The sequence below is a fragment of the Zalophus californianus genome, chromosome 2 (genome assembly GCF_009762305.2).
Source record: "Zalophus californianus isolate mZalCal1 chromosome 2, mZalCal1.pri.v2, whole genome shotgun sequence".
Lineage (NCBI taxonomy): Eukaryota > Metazoa > Chordata > Mammalia > Carnivora > Otariidae > Zalophus > Zalophus californianus.
The window spans coordinates 127,116-154,708 of NC_045596.1; the positions used below are offsets into that span (position 1 = coordinate 127,116).

Sequence of the window (27,593 nt, forward strand, 5' to 3'; positions counted from 1 at the left end):
TGGTGAAGGGTCCCAGATCCACTAGAGGGTGGGGGACCATGGCGAAGGGTCCCAGATCCACTAGAGGGTGGGGGACCATGGCGAAGTGTCCCCGATCCACTGGGAGGTGGTGGGCCATGGTGAAGGGTCCCAGATCCACTGAGAGGTGGGGGGCCATGGTGAAGCGTCCCAGATCCACCAGGGGGTGGGGGGCCGTGGTGAAGGGTCCCAGATCACTGGGAGGTAGAATTCGGACATGGTTGGGGCGGTCCCAAATCCCCCAAGAGGTGGGAGAGATGTGGTCAGAGGTCCTAGGTCCTACACAAAGTTTGGGGACAGCCATGTTCATTACAGAATACACACAGCAACTGTGCCTAGAATAAATGACTGAATGTATCGATGGGTAGAATGATGGATAGAACATTTGGTAAATGGTTGTTCCAGACAAGTTGATCAAGTGCACCATTGGGCCCTAGTGGGGTTTTGGCGTGGCGTGGAGAGGATATAGGAGCCCATGAGATGTGCAGAAAGCAAAGGGCATCCTCTTGGTTTGAATGCAGAGAGCCCCGCAGAGGTCATCCCAGGGAGGAGGGGTGGCCCTTCCAGCTCTGCCCTGAGCCCTGCTGCTTTCCCATAGTTCTCTGGCTGTTGTGCTGTCTTCACCTTCACCCTTCAGGGAGCATCTGCTTCCCCACCATGCAAGTGAGGAAAGCATGCTTCCTCGTGCCCCCCTGAGAACAGGTGCAGCACGCTGGCATTTTCAAAAGAAATTTTACTAAATACTAAAGGAAAACACAAAAGAAAAAAGTAGACAAATGATTAATAGAATTTTTTAAAATTTCAGAATCATTTTCTGGCACTAAAAGTCACAGTGGAAGGAGTAAGATGCTCCTTTGGCACACATCCTGTTGTCCAGAAAGACTGCCCTGCTAGAAAAGGCTCACACCCCTGGGGCCTGCCCCTCGATCTCTGGACCCTTAGCCAACATTTTATTTCTCCATCGTCCATGCCAAGTGCCCACACATTGTGCCCCATTCAAACACCCTTGCCTAAAACAGACCTTTTCTTCTAAAACATCCCATACCCCTTGCCTGGGGTCCTCCTCCCAATTTTGGGCTGGGCAATAGGTTGGAGACCCCATGAATGCTGGAGCTGTTCTTAGCTTTGACCCTGGCCCCATCAGGCCGCCCCTCGTCCACCCCGCAGGTGTCAAGCAAGGTACCTCCCACCCAGGAGGGTGGTCAGGGGCCAGCAGTGAATCGCTGGGACAGGAAGGGTCATGGGGCCCTCGCGTACGGGAGTGAGCAGGGCTTTCACACCAAACTATTAGCATGTTTGGTGCTCAGAGCCCGTGTTTCTCCCGACTCCCCTCAGGTCCTGGTGCGGTTTCTGTTTTCCGTGAGCAAAGGGTACCGGAGAATCACCTACCACAACTGGCGCCATGGCTTCAATGTGGCCCAGACCATGTTCACGCTACTCATGGTGCGTGTCCCAGCAGGGACGTGACAGATGCCGCCCTAACCACCCCCCCCCACCTGCTATCTGGTCAGGCTTGTGAAGGCCCTCCCGGAGCTTGGGGTTGCGGGGCTCCTCTGCGTGGGAGGTGGGGGCCTTCAAGGGCAGAGGAGTCAAGGATATGCATCCGCCTGGGACTGGCACACCCCCAGCCCGGGAGTAATGGAGGGCACCTGGGCTGGGGAGGGGCGGCAGGGCGAGGCCCAGATCCCTCCCCCACCCTGCTTGCCTGCGCCGTGGAGCAGGGCAGGGAGGGAGGAGGAGGGTGTTGGCAGCTGTAGGTGCCCGTGTCCTCAGACGGGGAAGCTGAAGAGCTACTACACAGACCTGGAGGCCTTCGCCATGGTGACCGCCGGCCTGTGCCACGACATCGACCACCGTGGCACCAACAACCTGTACCAGATGAAGTAGGCAACACAGCTGGGCGCCCGGCTCGCTCTGTGGGAGACTTTGTCACAGCGGCCCAGGGAGGGGCCTGCCTAGAGCTCACTGAGGGTGGGAGTGCCCCGTCCCTGGCGAGGAGGGAAGTTCAGGGGGCCCAGGAGCCACAACCAGCCTCTCTGGGGGCTTCTGGCCAAACTGTGATTTTAATAAAACCTCTGTAACAGATCCCAGAATCCCTTAGCCAAGCTCCATGGTTCCTCAATTTTGGAACGGCATCACCTAGAGTTCGGGAAGTTCCTGCTCTCCGAGGAGGTTCGTGTCCCATTCCTCACTCTGGGTATTTCTCCGTATTTCTGACTGACCATCGCCTGCACCACTGGCCCTCCCCCGGCCAGGCGCTGAGGATGCCACAGGGCGTTCTGACCAGCGAGCCAGGCCCCGCGGGGGCTGGAGGGAGGGTCAGCGGCGATGGGTTGGATTTGAACTTGGAAATGCACCCACCGTGGGGTGGGGTGGGCTCAGGGGTCAGGCAGTGGTGGGGAGGGCGTGCAAGGCCAGCTGGGTCTGGTGCCCACGACCTGCCACCTGCCGGTAGGAGCAGGCCAGCAACGTGCCAGGGTCAGACAGACAGATCCTGGGAGGGGGCAGGGACAGACTGGGAACCTAACCCTTCCCGCAGTCCCTGAACATCTACCAGAACCTGAACCGGCGACAGCACGAGCACGTGATCCATCTCATGGACATAGCCATCATTGCCACAGACCTGGCGCTCTACTTCAAGTGGGTGGCCGCCCCGTGGGGAGGCAGGACGGGAGCCTGGCTGGGGGGTGGGGTAGGGACCTGGGGCTCCTAGAAGACCCTTGCCAGCCCAGCGGCCCCACAGGGCCTGAGCTCTTTGCCTCGGTTTCTCTCCTAGAACGTGGGTGGGGTTAGGATCAAGGAGGAGGGGTGTCCTGCATGGGGTTAGAGGGTGGGGGTCGACTCTCTCTCTTTGTTCCTGGGGTTCAGGAAGAGGACAATGTTCCAGAAGATTGTGGATGAGTCTAAGAACTATGAGGACAAGAAGAGCTGGGTGGAGTACCTGTCCCTGGAGACAACGCGGAAGGAGATAGTCATGTGAGCTATGATGGGGTGGGGGCGTCAGGAACCATCTCTGTGCTGGTTAATCCTCAACTCCCCCCACCAAACGAGGAGACCCCAGGCCCCCGAATGAGCCACAACAAGAACAGCTCATCTCTAAACGGCTTTGATAAATCATCACAATAAATGCTCCATCTTACTTGCTCCTCATTTTCAGGGGAGACAGTACAGGATTTGGGGTCAGAGAGCCCATTTCCTTAGTTTGTGGATTTGGCAATAATTTACTTATTCATGAACCTTCACTGATACATCTCCAAAATGGAGATTCAGAACTATGGTTCTCCTCCAGGGCTGTCCCAGAGGTCCAACAAGGAAAAATGTGTAAATCATGGGCACTTGGAGCTGCCCAATAAAGACTTGGTTTTAGTTTGTGGCAGCAAGGGGGAGAGGGAGGTCATGTATGAGTGGTGGGTTGGAATGGGTGTGTAAATGAGAGGTCTACTACTGGAAGGGGTGCCCAGAGGGGGAGGGGGAGGGGAGGGAGGGAGGCCAGCTTGGGCACGCCTTGAGCTTCATCTGCCTGCAGGGCAATGATGATGACTGCCTGTGACCTGTCCGCCATCACCAAGCCCTGGGAAGTCCAGAGCAAGGTCAGAAGCTATGCAGACCCCCACCTCTTGTCATTGCCTCTTGAGATTGCCTCTAGGGGAAGCCTGAGAAGGGGGGACAGAACCTTCATTTGCAAGTAGTACTGAGAGCTGCCCCCTGCTCTGGGGCTGGGCTCACGGCCGCCACATTGGAAAGCACCATTGTGCTCACTGTGCATCAGGCCCAGCCTGAAGAGTAGGGGTCCCAGAGGGTCTGGGGGCAGAGACTGAGGGCACAGAGGCTCCTGGCAGGAGCCTCCTTTGTCAACTTCTGACCAAACGCTGAACTCCACAGGATGACTGCCTTTTATGTCCACCTCCCCCCCCCCCCCCGCCAGGTTGCTTTGCTGGTGGCAGCTGAGTTCTGGGAACAAGGTGACTTGGAAAGGACAGTTCTGGATCAGCAGCCCATTGTGAGTGTTACTTCCAGAATCTTCTACCCCTAGTGTGGTTCTTGGGAACCTCAGCTTCGCTTGGTACAAACATAGGGCCCCTGGGGATTTGGGGTCCCAGGACCTCAGTCTCACTTTGTGGGATAGGTCATGTGACATGAGCTGAGCGTAAATTTAGGTGGCTCGGGATCTGGGTAAAGTTGTAGAAAAAAACAGGGTTTGGATAAAGCTGTGAGGCCCATGCTGAAACGGAAAGTCATTGTCAAAAGTGGCCGAGGCAGGCTGTGGCCCATCATCTGGGGCCTCCACGGCCCAGGCAGCTCCACAGTGAACCTCAGCCAGGCTGCAAGCTGCTCCAGGAAGGCCTTCAAGTGGGGAGAGTACGGTGCCAGAGAGGGCCAGCGGCTGGAGTCCAGGGGCCCCCACCATGATAGGTGGAAGATGCTGAGATCTTCGGGCCAGCAATGTGGGGCCAGGGATGTGCTGCTGGACCACCACGGCACCTGCATAGGATCCAAGCGGACAAGGACAGCAGAGCATGTCTAACAGCAGGTGGAAGGGATGGAAAGGGGGTTTGTTTTACAAGTCAACTCCAGTCAGTGGATAGCTGCCTGATCACAGAGTGGAGAAGGCTTTGGGGCCAGTGACAGCCTGCAGGGAAGGGTGTCCTGACCAACCAGCCAGGTCCCTTGGGGACAGGGCAGGCCTCTAGTTCCTGCATGGCTCACCGTTGCTACGTGGAGCTCCAGACAGTGGGTAGCTATGAAGGATAAACCTGCGAGGAGCAGCTCAGGGGGTCTGGACTGTATGTGGACACCAAGGATAGCCCCTCCAAGGGCGTCTGGAGTTTGCCCCCACAGGGCTCTCACGCCAGGTCTTGAGTTAGCACCATGGAGAGCTCCCAAGGATGTGGGAGGAAGGGGCTCAGGGGACCTGAAACTAGGGAGCCTCATGGTGGACTCAGCCCTGGAACTACCAGATGGCTCGGAGCGGGGAGGGGCATCCTGGCTGCCCCCTTTCAAGGGCCAGCATCTATCAAGGCAGGCTAAGCCCCAAGACCAGAGGCTCCACCTTCATCCCATGGACACTGCTTCATCTGTGTCTCTGTGGACATGTTCATCTGAGCTGGGTGGGGCTGAGTGAGTCCTGCGGGCTCAGAGGAGGTATCTCTGCTCCCCCCACAAGCCAATGATGGACCGGAACAAGGCAGCGGAGCTCCCCAAACTACAGGTTGGCTTCATCGACTTTGTGTGCACATTCGTGTACAAGGTGAGCAGGGTGGTGCGGGGCCTGGCTAGGCTCACAGGAGGAAGGGGGTTGCTGGTGTGGGTTCACCCAATGGCCTGGCCTGCCATAGCCCCCATCTCATCCTTGTACTTAAAATCTGAAATCCTCAGTGTCACCCCAAGGAGTCCCTTCCCACCTTCCCCTAACCAGTTCCTCAGAAGCTCGTCATGCTTCCCCACAGGTCTCCACCCTCTGGGAGGTCCTCCCACTCACCATGAGGTCTCACCTCACATGTCCCTTCCCCAAACCCCATCTAGGGCACCCCCGCTCGTGGCCTGCAGTTTATCTGCAGGTGCCTTTGTTCAGTGCCTGTGAACCCAGGAGGACAGGGATGGGTCCACCCGTCACAGCCGGGAATGCCTCACCCAGCAAACACATGTTGCACATGAGAGACCAGGGAACACTGTGCCGAGGATGCGTGTGCTGTGACATCATAGCCCAGAGGACCGTTCAGGGAGCGTGTCGGGGGGTCTGACTGCAGAGCCCCTCCCGAGTGATGCCCATGGGCTCCACTCCATCCCGTCCTGGGGGCTGTGAGGAGGAGGTTGTCTGCTTCTGAGTAAAGTTACCCCCGACTGGACCAGTCCCACTCCCCACCTTGACCGCCACGGTGCCTGGGCTTCCCCTTACTGGAACCCCAACGCCCTTTGCTGCCCCCTCAGTGGGGCTGTAAGTGCTGAGAAGGGAGGCGGGACCGGGATGGACAGCCCAGTCCTGAAGCTCACAGGTCGCAGCCCCACCACAGCACTCCCCTCTCACTGCCTCTTCCCCAAGCCCATCCACACACTCCAGGGCTCACGTGTGTGTTTGTGGGTGTATGTATGTGTGACGTACGTACAAGAGACCAGAGAAGGGGCTGCAAGGCCGGCGTGTCTGCCCAAGTCTTCCCACCCCCTCTGCCAAGGGACTCCCCTTCTGCCATTGATATTTTCTACTCCATTCTTGGGGTCCTCGCCCCACTAAGACCATCTGTGCCCTCCCCACCCTCTCTTCTCCGTTTCCTGGGCTTTGCTGGGAAAGTGACATCTCAGTGGCCTTCCCTTCTCCCTCAGACAGGACCCCCCCCCCAGGTTCTCCTCTTGAGAGCGGGGCAGGGTGTGGGGGGGACAGGCTGGTGCCAGCAAGGGCCAGGATGTGGGGAGGCCACCTGCCCCAGCTGCCGAGGAACAGTCAGGAGTGTGGCCCGACTTCTTGATTCCCTGTCTTCCCGGTCCAGGAGTTTTCCCGTTTCCATGAAGAGATCCTGCCCATGTTCGACCGACTGCAGAACAACAGGAAGGAGTGGAAGGCCCTGGCTGACGAGTATGAAGCCAAAGTCAAGGCCCTGGAGGAGCAGAAGCAGCAACAGGAAGACAAGACAACAGCCAAGAAAGGTGTGGGCTGCGGGCACGTGGTTAGTCCCCGTGTATGGGGAAGTGTGCGAAGGGCGGGCACGTGGTTAGTCCCCGCGCGGAAGTATGCGAAGGCACGGAGGCTAAACCAGAGCCGAGTCTGGCGGACAGGCCGGTGGCAGAGGCGCTAGGGCTGATGAGCTGGGTTCCTCCCTGCAGAGGCATCGGGCCTGTGGGCACAGCGCAGGCAACAGCCCGGACTGCAGGATCTCCTTGTTCCTCGCCAGACTCTCATTTTCTCTAACCAAGTAACTATTTGAATGTTACTTCCTTGATAAAGGGAGGAAACATGGGGAACTCTCAGCAGCTCTTTCTCCCACCACCAGGCAGCAGTTTTCTCCTAATTAACTTAGGAAAATCTCCACTTCCATCTACCCTCAGAAACCAAACAGAAGACCTAAGGACGCCCATCTGACTCCAGCTCAGGTCATGATCTCGGGGTCCTGGGTCGAGCTCCACAGTGGGCTCTGCACTCAGCAGGGAGCCTGCTTCTCCCTCAGGCCCTCGCCCTGCTTGTGCGCACGTGCTCACTCTCTCAAATAAATGAATAAAATCTTAACAAAAACAAAACAAAAACAGAAGACCTAAAAAAAGAAATTAAGTGAGCTGAGTCAAGCGTACATGACACCTTTCCCTGTACTGTGTCACAACCTTGGTTTACCTGCTCAGCCCCCACCCCCGTGTCCTGCTGTGGGACTGTGGCTCACGTGGCCGCATCCTGAGGGGTCGGCACACCCCCACGTGGAATCCCTGATGTTGTTGCCATGGTACTTGCCCGCGCGTGGCCACCTCAGCCCTGGGACTTCTGTTGCTATTTCCTGCTGTGGGGAGGAAACCGATGTCCAGACGGTTCTGGGTTTGTGGGGGCCAGAACTAAAAGTGTCACAAGGACAAGGTAAGAAAGGCTGAGCCCTGGCTAATCGGCTTAGGCTGACCACAGGCCCCACGCTCTGCCCTTCCTCCCACGGGGCTGGTCGAGGCCGCTGGGCAGAAGGGGCGGGGCCGGTGCACAGCCCTCTCACCATCTTCTCTCTCTTGCAGTGGGCACAGAGATTTGCAACGGTGACCCCGCACCCAAGTCTTCGACCTGCTGCATCCTGTGAGCCGGTCCGTGTGTTCTGATGGCGCCCGTCTGTTCACCCGCTGGGACTCCACCTCTAACTGCTTGCTACAGGAGCTTAAGAAGCCCAAGAAAATGAAGACAATTTTGGATGTTTTGAAATTTTTTTAAGATTTATGTTTTTATAAACTAAAGTCAACTATGAATACACAGTTTACCGTACTTTACACTCATCCATCTTTTGGGTACACAGCAATACCACAGAGATGTTTGGAAAGGGTCTGTGAACTGCGAGTCGGAAAGCACTGGCTGAAACCCACCTGCACACGTATCACGTGTATTTGGGTAGATGAGATACAGAGATGCTGTTGCCTGTCTGGTTAGGAGGAGATATGACCAGAAATTCAGAATAAAAAAAAAAGAAAACAAGTTGCCCTTTTCTTTAATACAGCAGAAATTATGGTGGAGGGCACATCATGTAGGGCCCATGGGAAAATTCTGCCACAAAGGTCAAGGCCAGGAGAGACCTGAGCAAAAACACATGTAGCAGCCCTCCGCATGGGGGTCAGGGGAGCACACTGCCACGGCTGGGGTCTGCCCAAGCCCTTAGTGTTTGTGCACCAGCACAGCCGGACCCAAACACAAGGCTCACACGTGAAACAGGTACTCATTATCTGGTAGAGCTCCAAATCATTTGTTCCCAACACTGCACACAACCCCACAGCAAACACCTCAGCTGCCTGATTGGGCTGGTTGTGGAAAGGCCAGTTCAGATGCCACTCAAGCCCGCCTCCAGAGCTCTGGAGCTCCAGAGCTCCGGAGCAGGTGGTGAGGGGAGAATGGGGAGGGAGGACCCACCCCCCACAGCCATCCAGTCACAGGAAAGAGGCAGTTTGCATCTCAGCGGGGACACCTGGTGACAGGCCATGATCAGGGCCAGGCCATCCTCCCAAGGGACTCTGCACCAGCCAACCTGAAGGAACCGAGCTGGGCTCATGCAACCTTCACCTGAACTAAAACCAAGGGTTTAAAGTGCTTATCCGCTGCTTCTCATCTTCCCCCTCACATCTGCAAATGAATTCATTTTATCAACAAAACTTGGGCTCAGGGAAATTTGCTCAAGACTTAGGGCTGGGAAACGGCACCATTCCAACACTAGGCCTCAGAGGCTGGAAGAGCTCAGCCAAGCGGGGCAGAACCTGGCTGTCAGCTCAGCAAGAGCCCAAGCCCACTACAGAGCTTTATGCAGCACCCCAGCCTGATCCCCAAAAGCTCACGGGCCTTCCTCACCCCGCCCCCCGAGAGGGGGATGAAGATCCAGGTCCCCGGCATTTGCACTGCCCATCAAGGGTCTGGGCTCACTGAAGACAAAGCAGCAGCCACAATACCCAAGCTGGCTGAGTGGGGTATAAACTGCTCCCTTTGGGGCTCCCCAGTCGGACACCCCAGAGAACAGGTGACAGAATTTCTGTGTTCCCGGCCCATCTGTGCACTGCCCCCTGGGTCTGTGATGGGTGCCCAGTTCTTCTGAAACCCACGCGCCATCCCCACCCCACAGAAATGGAGGATAGAGCACAACTGCTGAGCTGGGGTCCGGCAATCAGACAACTGGCGACAGTAAAGGAGAGCATCAAACACAGAAAGCTTTATTCGTCCACACCACTCCAGAGAAAGGCAGGCTCACTTTAGTATGCTGTCGTCTTGGGCTGAAAGGTTTAAAGGAAAACACTTGTGTTATTACACGCTCAGGCAATCCAAAAGGACCACTTCACACGTGCAGAGCTCAACAACCCAGGACCTAGCTACAGTGGAGAGCCCGACCATGCTCTGCCTCAACTCTTGTCCCTGCACACTCCAACTGGAGCCTGCCACAGCACTCAGTGGGGGATGCGTACCCGGTTCCGGTCCTGTGGGCCCTCTGAGGGTGGCACATTCCCAGACAACTGACCTCCAAGGCCTAGGGACCTGGTGGGCCTTGCCCAAGGCAAGGTGTCCCCGTGTCCCCCAACATCCACGGCCCTGCTGCATCTCTCCCTGCCGCAGAGGACCCACTGGCCAGTGCTAGAAGAGAGGAGGCAGCTCCGAGCCCCCACTGTGGGGTGCACCTGAAGCGGCACCTGTATGTTTCTCAAGTCTGGGCAGAGGACAAAGCCGCAAGATGCACTAACTCCAGTACCTTCTGCCAGTTCTCTCTCAATCCGTTTCCGTTCATCCTGCTGCCGCTTCTCCTCAGCGGCTACCCTCCGCTCCTCTTCTGCCCGAGGTTTCAAGTAACCTGTGTAAGGAAAGCACGAACATGGGTAGGTACCTTCAGTGTCTTCACCAACACGCTGCATAAAAGGAATTTAGTGCATGTGAACGCCTGATGCATGTGCTCTCCGCTCCTTTCCTTCCAGGTGGACCAAGGCCTGACCTCCTCAGCCAAGAGCCCAAGCCGGAGGGCAGCTGCAGGGCCCCGCCGGCCAGCACTCCAGATGCTCCACCAGATGCCCCACCACCTCACGGCACTTCTCGGCTCAGCAATCTAGGCCACCAGAGGCTGCTCACGTCTGACCGCAGCACTCCCCCGACACCCACTTGGCACCCCAATTTTCAACAAGAGCTAGCCGTTTTCCAGCTCCCGGGGGTTGGCCAGCATCAGAATGCACCTTGGGTCCTGACCACCTGCGCTAATCCCAAAGCAACCTACACACCTGCCGCGGCCCCGCTCAGGGATCAAACTTGCTCGGGTTTCTGGGGCTGGGGCCTCCCAACCCTGCCCCCTTTCTTGCCCTTCGCTGGGGCAAGAATGGCTCTGGGGAGCCCCCCCCCCCGGCTGTGAGAAGCCCCAGTGCTACCCCTGCCTTGGGCCAAGACAGCGGCGCGGCCACCCGCGGTCACTCACTGTAGCGCTTGGCTCCGTACGCCACGCCGAGGAACAGGGCGGAGTAGCGGCCGAGCTGCGGGCAGAAGACGGTCAAAGGCGGGGCAGCGGGGTGCGGGGTGGGGGGTGGAGTCCCGGGAGCGCGGGGCCTGGGAGGATCCCCAGCCCGCGAGGTCGGGGGGCGCAGGAAGGGAGTCCCGGAAATGCGGGGTCGGTGTGGGGCGGACAGGGAGGTCCCCAGACCGTGGGGTCGGGGGACGCAGGGGGGTCCCGGGAACGCGGGTCCCGGGGAGGGGGTTCCCAGCCCGCGGGGTCGGGGGTGCAGGACGGGGGTCCCGAGAGCGCGGGGGGTGCGGACGGGGGCGCGTGTCCCGGGGAGGGGGTTCCCAGCCCGCGGGGTCGGGGGTGCAGGACGGGGGTCCCGGGAGCGCGGGGGGTGCAGACCGGGGCGCGGGTGCCGGGGAGGGGGTTCCCAGCCCGCGGGGTCGGGGCCGTAGGGCAGGGGTCCCGGGAGCGCGGGGGGTGCGGACGGGGGCGCGGGTCCCGGGCTCCCTGGGGTCGCGCACGCGGAGCCGAGCACCCGGCGACGGCCGCACAGCCTGGTTCACCTTGATGAGCGGGGAGACCTGCACCGGCGGCACCATCTTGTCCGTAACCTTCACGCCGGAAGTACAATCTGAGGAGGACGCTGCAAGGGCCCGGAAAGCTGCGGAGGCGTAAAAGCGTACAAGGGCGAACGCATGCGCCGTCGGCGGCGAACAGAAGTAGGACTGCGCCCTCCGGTGGACGGAGGTGAAACAGCGTGCGCCGCTCGGGGCGGGGACCACACCGGGCGCGCGGCTCGGCGATCAGCTGCGCATGCGCGATTGCGCGAGAAGCAGGTGTCGGCTGGGCGGCGGGGGCGGGTTTTGCCCAGGGTGTGAAACCCGGCCTACCCTCGTGTTCTCTGCAGCCCCTGATGTTGTCAGGCCAGGTTGAGCACCAATGGAGCCCGCCCATTATAGGTCCAAATATTTGAAAACTATAAGTCAGGCTCACAAAATGTAAATTAGATGGCTCTTTATCCTCCTGCAGTGTCTGGGCTCTCCTGTCAGGGCCGGCGAGTCGGGGAAGGAGCCCCCACTCCCGCGCCGCGGCTGAAGAGGCCCACGGTCACCCCAGGTCAGCTGCCATGACCGCCCAGGAAGGGCCCATGGTCCAGAAAGGGGTTCGAGGTTTTGAGCTGAGAATCCAGGGTCCAGGGACTAAGTGTGACCTGAGCGCAGGCCCCCTTGCCCCAGGCCTCTCACCCAGTAGAGGCGAGGGGAGGGGTTGTGGCCAACCCCTCTGGACTCAGGCCAGGCTGATCATGGTGGCCTCAGAACCTCTTCCTGGGACGGCACTGCCTCAGGTGCCCCTTACAGCTGCCCTTGCCCCCAGTCTCAGTCCCCTCCAGCAGAGCCAGGTTTCCTCACTGCAGGAGCCTCTCCAGCACAGGGGGCTGGAGTCTTCCTGGGAAGAGCACACTAGTAGAGCCTGCTCCCTGACTCCTGCCTGCAGTCCCAAGCTCCAAGGTCCACCTCAACCAGGGCCTCAGGGACCACTGAGCCCCCAGATGGGCCCCCTCATTCTCTCGCTTCTGCTACTCACCGTGGGCAGGGGTAGGAGGCCACACCTGCGAGTTACTCTGTCGCACTCTGTCCCGCTTCTGTGCTTAGCTCTGGCAAAGACATGACCAGGTCAGCCCCAGGTGTGCAGAGGGGCCACCCAAAGATGGAGCAGTGGTGGCCAGACAGCTTCCCAACTGTGTTGGCTGTGCAGACCCACGGTTCCCAAAGCAACCAGGTGTGTGTTGGGGGCAGGGGGGTGGTCTGTAAGGAGGACCACTCATCCCCTGGTCCCTGCACTGCTCCAGAAAGAAGCTCCCTGAGAACCAGAGCTTGGGGCTCACTAGGGCCCCCAGTATGCCAGAGGGGAGCCCACTTTTCCTTAGTCTCCCAAACCCTCCTGTTTCCAAAGAGAACTTAACGATAAATCTAAAGAGAATGGAATACAGAGATGAAAACTGCAGGGCACAAAGCAGTTGCTCAGTAAATCTGCATGGAAGGGAGTTTCTTCCAGCCTCCTCCAGGGTCCTGGGCAGAGCCTGTTTTCTCTGCAGCTTGCTCTGGAGTCCTGGCTCTAGGCCTCCGGCTGGGAAACTGGAAAATCGCCTGTGTTGTTTCCTGGGCTGAGGGTGGGAACAGGGAGGCCCATCCTATAGGACCACCAGGCCCTTCTCTGAGTTCTCTGAGGATCCCTGCCTGATGCCATCACTGGTGCCTCTGCCAGGCGTGGGGTTGGGGTAAGTCCTTCCCAAGCCCCCTCATTGCTCCCTGAGGAAGCTGTAAGCACACACTGACCCCACAGGACACAAAATAAACCTCTTCAACCAAGATGCCATGCGGTAATGCTGAGTGCACAACCCCCACTCCCACCCCACCCTCATTCTTGCCCTTGAGCATCTAGGCAGATGACCTCAGGTGACAAATATGTTTTCCCTTCCCTGGATATTAAAATAAACAAGACTCCTCAGCAACTCCTGCTTCCAGAATCAAAAATAAGTGTCTCTTGGGCTGAAGGTGAGGCCAAGGTGCTGGTAGGGGACCACCTAATGGTAGCTTCTAGTGGGGTGGGGTAGGGGGACCAGTGGGGGACACACATGCCCATATACACATGGGGAAGACCCCTGAAGCTGGGGGAGACTCGCTTTGGCCCTGGGCCCTTCCTGAGGGCTGAGGGGGTTCCCACCTGGCTCAGGACACTGGAACCGCCTGCTGACACCTCTGCACCTGTCAGGGCCAGCTGTCCACTTTGAATCCTGATATTCTCCCTGGAGCCAGGCTCCATGGCTATCTTTAGTGCTGCCAACCCAGAAAACCTCCCCAGGGGCTCTGCCAGTGTCTTCTGGCCTTCCCCACACCAGGGGCCTTCTGAGCACAGATCCTGCATGTCTTCCCTTCTCAATGTTGTGGTCCCAATCCTACAGCCCTGCTAGGGTCTCTCCAAGCATCACAGTCAGACCCTGCCCAACTGGGAATGCAGCCCAGCCCAGGTCTCCCACGTTAGTCACATGTTCTCCCTCTGGGAGTCCTCCAGGCTGAACCCAAGGGAGCCCCCAGGTCCCTGCAGTGGGTCATGCCTCCCCAAGTTCCTCAGGGTGTCTGTTGTCCCATACTCAGTGCAGGCAAATGGTGGTCTGCCCCTGGGATCACATGTGGCAGCACCTCAGAGGTATCATGTGACTGAAGGGGTGTGCCCCTGGGGGCAGGACCCCTGCCATGGTGGCACTCACAAGCAATGTGGTTCCCAGATGTGCCCTAGGGGACCCCTGCTGCTGATGCCTCCCCCACCCCCCACCCCGCCCATGGTACAGGAACAAGGGGCTCTGAGGGCTTGTTCTCCAGGTGTGAAACTGCAGTCCTGACTGCCCTCTTCATTCTACCCCCAGGCCTTCTCCTTCTGCTCAGCCTATAGACCCCCATCCTTTCCTGCCCCTAACCTGCACTCCCCACAACCCAGGACTAGGGCACCCAGCCCCTGACCCTGTGGTGACCTCTAGTATCTGGCACCAGGTGTCCCCCCCAGAGTCTGCCTGCTGGCCTCTGCCTGCTGGGCCATGATGTAGTGGGGAATTTGGCCCAGGGCCCAGCCCATCTGGATGGCCTTCCATCCCAGAAATGTTATCCCTACTCTGTGCCACGCAAGGAGCTCGCTGCCATGGGGATACCTAGGGCCCTGGGACTTTTCTGCCACTGAAGCAGAGAGGTGAGGGCACATACAACACGCTCAGAGAACACTTGCTCACCAGCCTCCAAGGCCACTCACAGTGACTTTGTGCAAATCTCGGAAAGGTACTCCTTCTTTTGGCTCCTGCAGCCGCCCAGGTCCTCATGCAGGTGGCCCTGGAGATGCACAGGAAACAGGAGAAAAAAGCCTTCTTGGTGAGCTGCCTGGGAAGCTGGGGCCCTGCTGGGCAGGGCAAGATGGCAGCATCTGAGTCACCCGCCAGGTGCCAAAGCTCACTCTGCAGTTGTCTGGTCCCCAGGGTGGCCCTGGGCCTATCCTTGTAGGGAGCAGCAGCCGGAGTCCGAGCTGTCCTGGGGGACTGAGTAGGAGCTTAAGACGGGTGACCTGGGCAAGGAGGGCACAGACCATCGCATCAAGCAGACCCACGCATGGTGAGTGTGGCCAGCAGGCCACCGGGGCAGGATCGAGTGTGAGCGTGCATGTGTTTGTGCACTGTGTGCATTTGTGACTGTGTGTACACGTGTGTCGCCTACGTGAGTGTGTTCTGTGCGAGTGTGTGTGCACAAGAGTTAGGTTTGTTTACATGAGTAAGGGTGTTAGGTGGGGAAGATCTGTGCCCCATGGCTGCCTCAGTGACATCTGGGGCTGGAAGATGGAGGGTCCTGGCCGTCACACTGGAGGGATTCCTAGAACTGGCCCACCCACCTGCTGGCTGCTTGCACAGTCCGTTTGCTCCTTGGACATTCAGGCCCAGCTGGTTCCTGGCTGGATGGCAGATGGAGCAGGGCAAAGCTCAAGACAAGCCCTGGGTACAGTGCTGTTAGGGCCTTGTCAGGGCTGCCCCAGCCCAGGGACCCAGGCTTGGGGTCCCCCAGGAGCCCCTAGTGCCATAGTCCTCTGTGTTGTCTTCCAAAACACCAGCCTGGAGACCCCTCAGCCTTGGTGTTCTCACATTAGGCCAGCAGGAAGACTAAGAAGAAGGAAGGGGGTGGCCTACGGGCCCAGAGGGCATCATCCAACGTCTTCTCCAACTTTGAGCAGACCCAGATCCAGGAGTTCAAGGAGGTGAGGCTTTGCTCTTGCCCCAGGGCCCCTCCACCCAGTAATTCCTGCCCAAGGGGTCTCCTGAATCATAATGCAGGTGGCCAAAAGACCCTACGTGAGCCTCACTCCAGAGCCGGTGAGAATAGATGCCCGTCCCAACATGGTGTGGCCAGCCTGGCAACCCAGTGACCCTGGCCTCGGTTTCAGGCATTCACACTAATGGATCAGAACCGAGATGGCTTCATCGACAAGGAGGACCTGAAGGACACCTACGCCTCTCTGGGTAGGTGCCGTGGGACAGAGCTCTCTAGAACCCACCTCAGAATGTCCTCCAGTCCTGGAGAGCTTTGCTCTGTACCTGGGCCTTACAGGCTGACCTGACATCCCATTCCCCATGGGCTGTGAGGATGTGGGCTGGGCCTCCCCTAGGGGAGAAATCCCTCTGGTTTGATCAGGGCATCACAGGGTGGGTGGCACAGCCCAAGCATGGGTATCCTGGATGGGGAGGTTGGGACCAAAGCTCCAGGGAGGGGCTAACACCCCAGAGGGACACCACTGCATGGGGAGGCTGGTCCTCCTTCCCCCAAGCATGGTAAGGAAGCCCAGAAACAGACTTTGGAGAGGACGTGGAGGCCGGATCATGCTCCTCTGAAGAGCCAAAGGCTGGGCCGTTCTCCCTCAACTTCCCATCTGGGGGCATGTTCTCAGCCTGAGGCAATCCCAGGGGAGAACGGGTAGGTTTCTTTCCTCTGGGCCCCCTTACACCCAGGTAAGCAGATCACAGGTCTTCCTAGGCTCCACGCATGGCCTCTTCCTCCTCCTCAGCTGCCCATCTCCCCAGGGTTTGGGGTTCTGCTGACATGCAGACCTGGGCCACCACACCTGGGCCAAGTATCCCCCCATTGGCTCACCTCCCTCCTTCTGGCCTCCCCAACTTTGAATGATGGAGGTGGGCAACCAGTGGGGACAGCAGACACACCAACAACAGGACAGCCAGGGGAGGTGTGACATTCCTGCCCCTGCCTTGTGTCGGCGACAGGCAAAACCAACATCAAGGATGATGAGCTGGACGCCATGCTCAAGGAGGCCTCAGGGCCCATCAACTTCACCATGTTCCTGAACATGTTTGGGGCGAAGCTGACGGGTGAGAGCCATGGGGTGGTGAGCACCATGGGTCCAGGCTCCTCCCTGGCTAGGGGCAGCCCTCAGGCCAGTCTGCCAAGACAGACTGTTAGCTCCTAACACTTAGAAATCCAGACATTTCACATAAAAATCCAGATTTTCAGATTTGCTGAAAAGCCCTAGGACCTGACATTCTGGTATCCGCATCTGTGGGTCACACACCCAGGGGGCACATGAGCTCAACCTTCCTCCTGTCTGCTTCGTGGTGGTAGCCTTTGTCCTTCACTCATTGAGCACTCACTCCACTTTTGGGCCTGGGCAGGATTCTGGGGACCCCCAGAGTAGTCCCCTCAGAGTGGGAGCTGCAGGGTCTCCCAGTGCTCAGGAGCTGGAGGGTCATTCAGGCCAAGCCCTGGGGTGGCCCAGAGCAGGACTGGAGCCCTAAACAGCCCATGATTCAAGGGCTTTTGTGGGCAGGTACGGATGCCGAGGAGACCATCCTAAATGCCTTCAAGATGCTGGATCCCGATGGCAAAGGCAGCATCAACAAGGACTAGTGAGTGTGGCTACAGGCACCTAGGCATCTCCCCTGAGGGATGCCAAGCCTACCTCCCCTCACCCAACCCCAATCTCCAGGCCTTGGGCTGCCTTGCCCCAAGATCCTGAGTCCCTCAGGGTAACTGAGGACAAAACCAGTCTTGCCCACACAGGGCTGGGCACCCAGGGACTTGGCTCGTCACCACCACTTGGACCATCACTGGGTCTTTAAGTCCTTTGGGGGGCTAAATCAGCCAAGTGGGCATATTTGGTGTACCAGGCACTTGCCTCTAATCTCCCACAGTCTCCTCCCTGCAGATGGAGCCCCCCTGCCCCAGGGGTGGTGACCCTTGAGCGTGTGAGTCAGGAAAGACTCCCTGATGACCACTCCCTGGTGCCCAGGCTTTAGCCAGGCTTCTGAGAGGCACCGGTGCTGTGAGTGGGTGGGATTGAAGGGTGAGCAGACCCCCGCCTTGGGGTATCCCACAGTGGAAGAGCCAATGGTGTGAACTGATCCAAGTCATGGGGCTCCCTGGGGTCACCCCTCCAGTTCTTCCCCTGCCAATTCCTTTCTTCAGTGCAGCCTAATTTGGATCCTCCCTCCTTGTCCTCAGCATCAAGCGGCTGTTGATGTCCCAGGCAGACAAGATGACCGCTGAAGAGGTTTGGCCCACTCTGCCCTCCCCCCACTTCCTTTCCCCCATTTCCCTCTGTGAAACTCAAGGATAGCCCTTTGGGCTCCAGGGGGTGGGCAGTTAGCTAGGGGGATTCACCCTGGGCCCCCAGAGGCTGCAGCAATGGGGTGGGCAAGATACCCCGGCCCCACCCCTGGCTCTGCAGTGTGACCCCCCCCACCTCCCTTTCCCCCACCCCCAAAAGCAAAAACAACACCGGAGCTGGCTGGAGTTCAGTGCCTGTAATTCATCAGACCATTTGCTCCTTCCCCTCGTCCCTGGACCTGACTCCCCCAACCATACCGGCTTGCAGGTTGACCAGATGTTCCAGTTTGCCACCATCGATGCTGCAGGCAACCTGGACTATAAGGCACTGAGCTATGTGCTCACCCACGGGGAGGAGAAGGAGGAATGAGGGGCATCTTCCCCATCCGCACCCGGGCTGCAGCCAGTTCAATAAACATGAACCCACAAACCTGCCTGCCAGTGTCTGCAGAGGGAGAGGAGGAGGGGTCCACCTGGCGGTGGGAGGGTCTGCAGGTGGGGAACCTCTGCCTGGGGGTGGGAGATGTGTCTGCTGTGGTGGGGAGAGTTTGGGGGAGGGTCCACTGGGGGTGGAAGTGTTTGCTTGGAACTGGGAGAGTCCAGAGGGGAAGGGTCTGGTGGGGGTGGGAGCATCTATCTGCCCGTAGGGCCCTCCCTCTGCTTCCCCCTCCCAGCCCAGCCTGACCCCACCTGCTGTCTTAGCACTCATGCTGGGAGTCAGGTCACTCAGTGGTCAGCAGAGGTTGAGAAAAGCTATGGGTTGGGATTCCTCAAGGAAGGCATTTCTCACAAGTGTCCATTCCAGACTGTGATGCCAGGGGCCCTCAGGACTCCCAATCCCTCCAGCTCCCCATCAGCCCTTGTCCCTCCTGCCAGGTCCATCCCCCACACGCTGCTCCTGCACCAGCCACCACCCTGGGTCTGGCCTGGCCACTGGGGCACCTGCCTGGCCAGTGGCTATTTGTCCACACAGCACCAGCAGTTCATCCTGTAGCTACGGGGTCTCCCCTAGGCCATCCTGCTGTGCTCTGGGTGTGCCAAGGACTCCAAGGCCCTCTGGCATCTGCTGGATGCTGTCACCCTGTGACCAGAGCCTACCCCTTCTGGCCTCCCCTTCATGTCCCCAGGACCACTTCTTGATGCGCCAACTGCTCTTTTGGCTTCCAGAACTCTGCAGGGACCCCTGTGACCTCTCTGCAAGTCCTGAGGGCTCCAGCGGCTCAGGGCTCCCCCGAATAAGCAGGTAGGGCCAGGAGAACAGCTCTAGGAATGAGTTGCCCCTGAGCTTCCTACGGTCCCTGCTGGAGGTCGTGGGGGTGTGGCCGAGTGGAGCCTCAGGGGGTGGCTGCCAGGCAGGGCACGGGATCTGCAGCCTCTGGGGACGTGTCCTCCTGGATGGAGTGGCTCTCATTGGCCTCAGCCTGTCGGCGCCGGTACTGGGTATGGAAGAAGAACACCAGGAAGCAGCTGAAGAGGGTGCACAGGCCAGCCATCAGCAGCATGGACACTGAGGAGACACAGCCCAGCTCTGTTCTGAGGCTTGCCCAAGCAGCCAGAGCTCCCCACCCCTGACCCAGAGTAGCCACAGAGCTGGCAGAGCCCCAACTGACCCCACTAGCCATGACCAGAGAGTGCCCTGGAAACAGGCCCTGAGGGCTGTTCAGGTGTGGTGAGCTCCAAGGTCACCAGTACGGAGTCTGCAGATGTGGTCATCTTCACCCCCGGGTCTCTCGGCCTCTCTGTCTCCTTCCCTGATCTCATTTTAAAACGACTCACATGTTTAAACGTTGGGCTTTCACCAGGGTCTCAGGGCTGCTCCCACCATAGTGAGCCTTGGAGGGGAAAGGTCAGCCTTGTTGCCCTACAAACCCCCCCCCCCCGGCATCCCCGCCCCTTGGGTGCCCTGCACACGCCAAGGAGAGCGAAAGGTGCCAAAAGAAAGGGGCCCATGGAGGGGAGGTTCCAGGGCTGGAGAGGGTGGTGGGGAGCCCAGGCACTGACCTCCTCGCTTGTGCCCTTAGGGGCTCTATGCAGGCGGGGGCACTCACCCATCCAGTCGAGTGGGCCCTGGCCATCCTGGCAGGTGGAGATGGACGGCTCTGCACGACGTGTGGTCAGGCCAGTCAGCAGGACCATTACGAGCACACCCTCGGCCTGCCTGGACAGCCACAAGGCCTTCAGCCCTGCCCTGGGCACCACTCAGTACTCACAGTGCCATTGGTCACTCTGAGGGCAGTGTCCTGTTCTGGCCAATGTGGGACACAGCAGCCAGCCCGGGACAGCACACAGCTCAGAACGTGGTGGCCTCTGCTCGAGCAGGCAGGCTACCCACTGTGTAGCTTGGGGCAGGGCGAGGAGAAGGTCTCTGGGGTACCCAGGGAAGTGGTGGAGGGACAGACACTCACCCCAGCACGATGACCAGGCCTGCCGCTGCACCCTCCCCCACAGGGAAGGAGCACTCAACGGCGAGCTCCATGGCAATGGGCGCCACCGAGAAGCCAAAGAACCCCAGCAGTGAGCAGAGGGTGGCCAGTGCGAAGGTCTGTCCCTGCAGCTGAGACACCTGAGGGGCAGCGAGCCACACAGAGGGATGGGGCAGCAGTCAGAGTGCACAGCCCTGGACACCCAGGCCCAGCCAGTCCCTGAACCAGCACCCTCTCTCAGCTGAGCAGGGAGCAGGGATGGGGCAGCGCCCAGGGTCAGGGGACCACTCCCGTGGACAGTGCCCAAGCCTGAGAAGGTCTGAACGTCTGCTTTGACCCATTTGTCAGCTGCCCTGCCCCAGAGCATCCCACCTGCATGCCTGTAGGGTGGTCTTGGTTCAAGGGGACTCTCACCAGGGCAAAGGCCACGCAGACCATGGAGGTCAGACAGAAGCCAATCTTGACAGCTTCAATGAAGTGTTTCGTCCGGTCCACATACAGGCTGAGAACCAGTGCCCCCAGGACTCCAAACCCAATGAAGAGAGCCCCGCAAAGGCCTGCAAATTCCTGGAGGAGAGGAGGTCAGGGGCGCCCCATCATTGGGTCACGGTGCTACCAGGGCCCCAGGAGAAGAAGCCCATCCTCAGGGCATACGCCATCACCGAGAAGCCCATGGCAGGGTGACATGGAAGGCTCAGCTGCATGGTTAGCCGTGAGTGAGGGACAGCATGTCCTCCCCTGCAGGTGCCTCTTTCCTGTGGCACCCCACCCTGGGAACTCAACAATTGCTAAAGGAAAGGGTCTCAGGGCCTGTGTGCTCCTCATGAGTTGGGAACACACCAGGCCTGAATCCCACACCCAGGGCTGATGCCAGACAGCAGAGGGCAGGGCCAGAGATGCTATGAGCAGAGCAAGGCCCTCCCAATCTCCAACTATCAGAAGAGGACCCTTCCCTGGAGACCCGCAGGGTTGGGCCATCCTGAGTGCGGCATTGGGAAAGATAGTGAAAAGCACCACACAAAACCCCAGTACCTCTTTGGGCACCACCACCACCCCTCCCCAGGGCCACAACCCCACCATCAGACTGTATTTGGCACCTGACACAACGTTTCACACACAACATCTCAATACCACCCACAAGCAGAGGTTACCCTGTCCAGGCATCGGAACCCAGTGTCTGGGGCAGACAGCCTTCAGGGTAACAGTAATGGCCCCCCAGCCCCTCCTTGCACAGGAGAGGGGGGCTGGGTGGAGCCAGCACTCACGTTGGAGTAGCCCTTCACACAAAGGACCTGCTCCAGGAGGACCGAGAAGCTGGAGAAGATGCCGATGCCGCCCCCGAAACACACGGCGAGGATGATATAGGCTCTGTTCCGCAAGAGCTGGAGGACGAGACACCGTTCAGCAAGGAGCCCCAGCGGAGTACTCAGGGTACCCCAGCAGGGCCTGGCCTGTCCCCCCTCCCTCCTCAGCCTCCTCCCTGCACCAGATCACCCCCGCCCTGGATTCCACAGCACGAACCAGCTTCAGCCCGTCCAGGAACTTCTCTGAGGTGGAGTGGGCGGCCCCTGCAGAGGGTGGGCTGGGAGGTACACTCTCCCAGAGGCAGGTGATGGCCAGGAGACAGGCGAGGCCAGCAGGGATGATATAGATGCCCAGCTGGGGAGAGGGCATACCTGAGTGTGTGTGTGTGTGCGTGTGTGTGTGTGTGTGTGTGCGCGTGTGCGTGTGTGTGCGCGTGCGTGCGTGTGTGCGCGCGCGCGTGTGTGCGCGCGTGCGCGTGCGCGTGTGTGCGCGCGTGTGTGTGTGCGCGTGTGTGTGTGTGCGCGTGCGTGCACGCACATGCACAGGAGGGCTTCACACCACTGTTCTGGGCACACTGCCCCCTTGCCAGCCATCCCTAGACAGACAAAGGCGAGCCCCAGGGCCTGCTTTGCTTTGTTTCCCCTGGAACACTGGCTTTCAAAATATCACCCATAGATGACTCCCACAGTCACGCCAACCCTCTCCCAGGGCCCCAGACTCACCCATCCAACCGCCAACTGAACCTTCCTGCCCCAACACGTGCCCAGCTGCACAGCTGGAACCCCCTGCCCTTCCAAACCTGGCCTGAGCCTGCCCCCACTCCCCAACCCAACCTACCTGGACACTGCAACCACGCCCTTGGCTCCCCGAGCCTTTGGACCAGGTCAAATCACTCTCCCCTTACATACTCCCAGGGTTTCCAATGCCAATCACCTGCCCCCTGGGTTGACCCTTCCCTCCATCCTTCCTTTGCTCAGCAGACACACTGGCCTCTGGCTGCAGCCCCCACCCCCCCCCCTCACATCCACCTCAGGCATGTGGGAAAATCCTACGTGCACCAAGCGCACTTGCCGATGTGGTCACAGGGAGGGGCACGTGCACACTCACAGACAGGTGCGGGCACACTTGCACATGCACATAAACACACATGGACGCACACGCATACATGCGCACATACACACGCGTGTGCATGTACCCCATGCGCTCCCTCACCATCATGGGGATACCCTCCTCCTTCTTCACCAGGGCAGGTGATAGCAGGTTGGCCACCAGGATGCCCAAGGGGTTTGCTGGATGGACAGACGGAGACACGTGTCCGCTCAGCCATGGCCAGGCCTGGTCCCCAGCCCACAGCCAGAGGCCTTTGCCCTCTCAGAGCTGGGAGTGCAGAGGTGCCGGGACCCACTCACTAAGCCACAGAAGACCATCAGCCTCACCCCTGCCACTCACACATGGTGCCGATCATGTTGGCCGTGGCTCGCTGGTGCTCTGGGAACCACAAGGCAGCCAGCTTGGCTGGAGAGAAGATGACCAGGGTCTGTGCCAGGGCACAGAGGCTCTGCCCACCCATGAGGAAGGGAAATGGGTCCTGGATCTCGATGAACAGGAAGGCCAGGGTTCTGAACACACTCCCAGCAAAGTTCAGCCATGCGCACACGATGGTCTGTAGGGATGGGGTCAAAGCACTGCCTGGCCAGCCCAGACTCCCCTCCCAGCACCCTGACCCCTGCCCTGCCACCCGAATGGAGACCCCCGGGGAAGAAGCAATGGCTCTTGAGCCCTGACTCAAGGACCCTGCCCCCATCTAGGACAGAGCCCTGGCGTGGGGTCTAACTCACTGCCCAGCGGAGCCCAACAGAGTCCAGAACCCAGATGGCCACCACACCAGACGGGATGGACGCCACAAGGTAGATTAGCGAAAGCCAGTTGATCTGCTTGGTGGAGAGCAAGAAGTGGTGGGCAATCGTGTCGGCCACGGGCGCGAAGCTGAGCCACAGCTGTGGATACACACTGGTGTCAGACCACAGGGCAGGTGCCACAGACACCCCAGCCACCTGCTGTCCCAGGCTTGGCCAGCCAGCCTGAGGGAGACAGTGTCTGGCAGTCCCATAAGGGCCAGGGTCGTCACCTAGTCACCTCTGAGGGAATGCACCAGGTGCGGGGGTCAGACAGTGTGCCTGGGATAAGGAGCAGCACCATCCTGCTGACATGGTCCTAGTGGTTAGACAGAGGCTGAAGGTCGTCACCTAGTCACCTCTGAGGGAATGCACCAGGTGCGGGGGTCAGACAGTGTGCCTGGGATAAGGAGCAGCACCATCCTGCTGACATGGTCCTAGTGGTTAGACAGAGGCTGAAGGTCGTCACCTAGTCACCTCTGAGGGAATGCACCAGGTGGGGGGGTCAGACAGTGTGCCTGGGATAAGGAGCAGCACCATCCTGCTGACATGGTCCTAGTGGTTAGACAGAGGCTGAAGGTCGTCACCTAGTCACCTCTGAGGGAATGCACCAGGTGCGGGGGTCAGACAGTGTGCCTGGGATAAGGAGCAGCACCATCCTGCTGACATGGTCCTAGTGGTTAGACAGAGGCTGAAGGTCGTCACCTAGTCACCTCTGAGGGAATGCACCAGGTGCGGGGGTCAGACAGTGTGCCTGGGATAAGGAGCAGCACCATCCTGCTGACATGGTCCTAGTGGTTAGACAGAGGCTGAAGACCTGGCCAGGGCCTGCAGGACCATGAGCCCCACCAAAACTGACGCTCCAAGAAGGCCTGGAGGGCTGTCAGAGAGAGGCTGACGACTACGGGGGGAAGAGAAGCTCTATATGGTGAGTGGGCATGAAGGGGTCTAGACCAGGGGCTGGGCGGCACTGGGGCCTGGGAGGGTAGGAAAGGGGGTCCTGATGAGGGGAGCTGGTGGCCCTGCCACCCCAGTCACGTAGATGTGTAGACTGCCCAGATGGCTGGGCAGAGGAGCACATTTGGGTGGACACTCAGTGTCTATGGTGCACACCCAGGTAGGTAAGGGTAGGAAGTGGGGTGGGCCTGGGGCCACCGAAGGGATAGTGCAACGGATGTCTCCATGGCGGGGAGAGAGCACAGAACGAGGCCCAAAGGTATCTCCAGCTTGTCTAGAAACTCAGCGATTGAGTCCCAGGTGGAAACACCTGGATTGTGTGCTGGCCCTGCCCATGGCCAGCCCACCTGTCCTACAGGAGGTAAGACCCTCCCTGACAGCCGGACAAGTGACATTCCCCAGCCCTAGGTGCTGTGAGAGGAGGGACTCTCCAAGGCAGGAGAGAGAAGGGAAGCAGGCCAGGGATGGACCAAAGACAAAAGTACCACAATTCAAAGTTCACAATCACCGCAACTCTGTGAGACGGGGAATGCAGAAGCTGGCCCCAGACCACACCCTCTGTGGTGAGGCGGGTGAGAGCCAGGCTTGCTGACCCAAGCAAATACTGACTGCAGAGCCTCACATGACAGAGAACTTGGGCAACAGCTGCCTTTTCTTCCTTTTTTCTTTTTTAGGGTCAAAGCAGAGGACAGATCTCTTCCAGGTACAGAAAGAGACCCCATGCAGGTCCAGCTGCTTCCTGCCCAGCCTGATCCAGCAGAGAGAAAGCATGGTATCTGTTCTCTAAACCCGCCCTGCTGAGCCAAGCCTATTCCTTGTTCCTCCCCAAGTCTGTGGCCGGCAGAGCAGAGACAGGTCTAAACTGTGCCAGACAACAATGTGTCCCTAGTGCAAAAGAATTCCCTTCAACCTGCTCCCAGCCACCTCCCTTTGAGCGTGCTGATAGCTGCCCCGCATGCTGGCCCCTGCCCAGACCACTGGGCTGTCTCCTCACACCACTTTGGGGCCCCCCAGACCTCACTCCAGGCACTGCTCCACCTGCCTCTGACACTGCCCTCTCAGAGCCTGGGACCTTTGGTCACCCAGCTGCAGACGAAGCACACAGGTGGACTTGGATGGGGTAGGACTGATGGTCAGTGCTCACTGTGGTGACCAGAGCAGGGACCACAATTCCTGGTTAGAGTCCTGTTTGCTCCATAATAACTCAGGGACTGAAGGGGAGTGAGCAGGGTGCTGCCTCAGTGTCCAAGGAGGTTCTAGAGGCCACTCATGACACCCGTCCACTCTCAGACTCATCAAAGCAGTTTTAGGGTTTGAAGGAGACCCCTGCTCTGTGTCCTTAGACCACTGCACCAAAAACCAATTCTGGCTTCCCAGCCAGCTAGACAGGGACCTGGTGGACAAGCCACAGTGGTGAGTCCCACAGAAAAAAGGTTTCCAGAGTCATAGCAGACTTCAGCCCAGGCCATGGACGCCACGTGTCACGGCACAGGGCTGGCTTTCCATACCCAGTCTGGCAAGGAAAGGAGGAAAAAGGTCCTGATCAGTTTGGAATAACATCCAAGAGTGGCTGCTGCTCAAGAACCTCCCTGAGGCAGTGTCTGCCCAGAATGTCCACACCTGCCTGCCCATCTCTGCTCATGGGTCTGCACTTCCTGATGGTCCCTCGGCTACTCACAGCCTCCCCCAGCTGTGGATCCTGCTGCCAAGGTAGCTTTTCATTACTTGATTACCTGGCGCCCAAATGCTGCCTGACCAGTCCCTGGGGTTCTGTGGCAAGCTGAGCAGTCATGGGCAGGTTCCTTCAGGCACACTTAGGAGGTAGAGGTGGCAGCACCAGGGAAGAGATATGTAGGGTGGCCCAGTGGAGCCTAGTGTGGGACAGCACCGCAGCCTGACCCCATGAGCAGGTGGCCAGGTGAGGGTCAGGTATAGGAAGACTAGCTCCAAGCCCTCCCTCCATTCAAGTGCTCCTGGGTGTCTGTCCAAGGGGCAAGGGGCTAGGGGCAGCAAAAACTTCACCCCACTGAGCCCACTGTATGTGACGGGCTGGGGAAAAGGGGGCCCAAGCCCCTGGGCAGAAATGGGGGCTCAGGGGTGAGTTGGGGAGAAGCAGGTTGGGAAGCTGGGCCCCAGTAACTGGTAGATCCTGTTCTCAGTGGCTGATCAACTGGTCTCAGGAGCTGAGTCCCTGCCAGCAGTGGGAACCATTCTAGAACAGGTAACCGGTCACTGGACACCCCAGCTGGGGAGCTATAGAGAGACTGGGTGTACAGATAAGGAAGCCTCCATACTGAGTCACAGCTCAGGTCCCGGGCACAGGTAAGCAAAGGCGGCTGGGCCCTGCCCTGCCTTGTGGAGTGGGCTCGGGAGTCTGGAGAGGGAGGGCGGGAGCCAGATCATGAGGTCTGTTGCCAGCTGTTGGGTCTTCCAGAAGGGAGTGGGGCTACTGGAAGACCCCTTTTCAGCCATGACAGTGACTCCCGCGTCGTCCTGACGCAGGACAGGGATTCTTTCGAAACCACTATAGGTCACAGGAACGAGGCTCTGACACCACGAGGACAGACGCTAGCGCCTTTTCTCCCTGTGCAGCCAGGAGAAGGGCCTCTGGAGTCCCGCGCCTCCGCACCTGCTGAGGTCGCTGGCTCCCGCCCTCCCAGCGGTCCCATTGTCCGGTCAGGGTCCTTACAGACCGAGACCCCTGGGCGCACTGGGACACGGGAAGGTGGGAGGGGCGCGATGACTCGGACTGGGGCCCAGCTCGGCCCGACTCTCCCCCGCCCCCGCTCCCGCCCCCGCCGGGAGGCTGCCCCAGACCCCTGTACCGTGGCGTTGGAGAAGTTGAGCAGGCTGAGCACCAGCAAGAAGACCCAGCGGCGCGCGTAGGCGCGGTAGCCCAGCAGCGCGCCCAGGGCGGAGGTCGCGTCGGCCCCGGGCCGGTCCTCCTCCGCTCTGGCCATCGCCCGCCGCTCCCGCCGCTGAGTTCAGCAAAGTGGCGCCTGGGCCGGGACCTCCCTGGGAGGTGGTGCCAGGCGCGCGGGGCGGGGCGCTAGGGATCAGTCCCAGCCCCGAGGGACGGCAGTCACTGCACCGCCTGGAGGGAAAGGCACCAGTTATGAAGTTAGACCCTCTCCATTAGCCAGGATGAAAGTCTCTGCCCCAGAAACAGGGACAAAGTCCCCTCGCAGGAGCCGAACAGGTCACGACCTGTGTGTGGTCCCTGAG

General features: G+C 59.3%; 4 protein-coding genes across 11 annotated transcripts in view; 2 read left to right on the forward strand and 2 right to left on the reverse strand.

Annotated features, from left to right (window-relative positions):
• The window catches only part of PDE6B (phosphodiesterase 6B), a 35,868-nt gene extending 26,666 nt beyond the window's left edge, over positions 1 to 9,202 (forward strand). The window contains exons 13-22 of one of the 2 annotated variants that reach the window (XM_027598852.2): positions 1,354 to 1,461; positions 1,792 to 1,901; positions 2,103 to 2,190; positions 2,558 to 2,658; positions 2,887 to 2,994; positions 3,545 to 3,608; positions 3,944 to 4,018; positions 5,183 to 5,266; positions 6,501 to 6,657; positions 7,717 to 9,202. In XM_027598852.2, the coding sequence (XP_027454653.1) occupies positions 1,354 to 1,461; positions 1,792 to 1,901; positions 2,103 to 2,190; positions 2,558 to 2,658; positions 2,887 to 2,994; positions 3,545 to 3,608; positions 3,944 to 4,018; positions 5,183 to 5,266; positions 6,501 to 6,657; positions 7,717 to 7,778 (957 nt within the window). In that variant the 3' untranslated portion in view covers positions 7,779 to 9,202. Of the gene's footprint in view, positions 1 to 1,353; positions 1,462 to 1,791; positions 1,902 to 2,102; positions 2,191 to 2,557; positions 2,659 to 2,886; positions 2,995 to 3,544; positions 3,609 to 3,943; positions 4,019 to 5,182; positions 5,267 to 6,500; positions 6,664 to 7,716 lie in introns of both variants that reach the window. The other variant, XM_027598853.2, reaches the window with a different exon arrangement.
• Positions 9,203 to 9,358: 156 nt separating this feature from the next.
• ATP5ME (ATP synthase membrane subunit e) lies at positions 9,359 to 14,521 on the reverse strand. The gene is made up of 5 exons (XM_027598860.1): positions 14,445 to 14,521; positions 11,207 to 11,304; positions 10,620 to 10,674; positions 9,912 to 10,010; positions 9,359 to 9,441 (listed from the first exon to the last, which is right to left on the reverse strand). The coding sequence occupies exons 1-5, from the start codon at positions 14,509 to 14,511 to the stop codon at positions 9,416 to 9,418; spliced, it is 345 nt and encodes a 114-aa protein (XP_027454661.1). The 5' UTR covers positions 14,512 to 14,521; the 3' UTR covers positions 9,359 to 9,415.
• MYL5 (myosin light chain 5) lies at positions 11,238 to 18,158 on the forward strand. Its single transcript, XM_027598861.1, has 8 exons — positions 11,238 to 11,390; positions 14,665 to 14,797; positions 15,324 to 15,431; positions 15,618 to 15,693; positions 16,450 to 16,554; positions 17,010 to 17,088; positions 17,684 to 17,732; positions 18,057 to 18,158. Exons 2-8 carry the CDS (start codon positions 14,795 to 14,797, stop codon positions 18,156 to 18,158), a joined length of 522 nt encoding a protein of 173 aa, XP_027454662.1. The 5' UTR covers positions 11,238 to 11,390; positions 14,665 to 14,794.
• Positions 18,159 to 19,087: 929 nt separating this feature from the next.
• On the reverse strand, positions 19,088 to 27,355 carry SLC49A3 (solute carrier family 49 member 3). 7 transcript variants are annotated; one of them, XR_003520783.2, is made up of 11 exons: positions 27,194 to 27,355; positions 23,355 to 23,513; positions 22,966 to 23,179; positions 22,729 to 22,805; positions 21,733 to 21,870; positions 21,477 to 21,593; positions 20,626 to 20,778; positions 20,194 to 20,351; positions 19,837 to 19,946; positions 19,399 to 19,620; positions 19,162 to 19,295 (listed from the first exon to the last, which is right to left on the reverse strand). XR_003520783.2 is itself a non-coding variant. In XM_027598859.2 (10 exons), the coding sequence occupies exons 1-10, from the start codon at positions 27,326 to 27,328 to the stop codon at positions 19,205 to 19,207; spliced, it is 1,281 nt and encodes a 426-aa protein (XP_027454660.2). In that variant the 5' UTR covers positions 27,329 to 27,355; the 3' UTR covers positions 19,088 to 19,204. The 7 variants fall into 7 exon arrangements, 4 of the variants coding, with proteins under 4 accessions (XP_027454660.2, XP_027454656.2, XP_027454657.2 ...); XR_003520785.2 differs by lacking the exon at positions 19,399 to 19,620 and having other exon boundaries at positions 19,088 to 19,224; positions 19,837 to 19,942; XM_027598859.2 differs by lacking the exon at positions 19,399 to 19,620 and having other exon boundaries at positions 19,088 to 19,224.
• Positions 27,356 to 27,593: the final 238 nt, after the last annotated feature.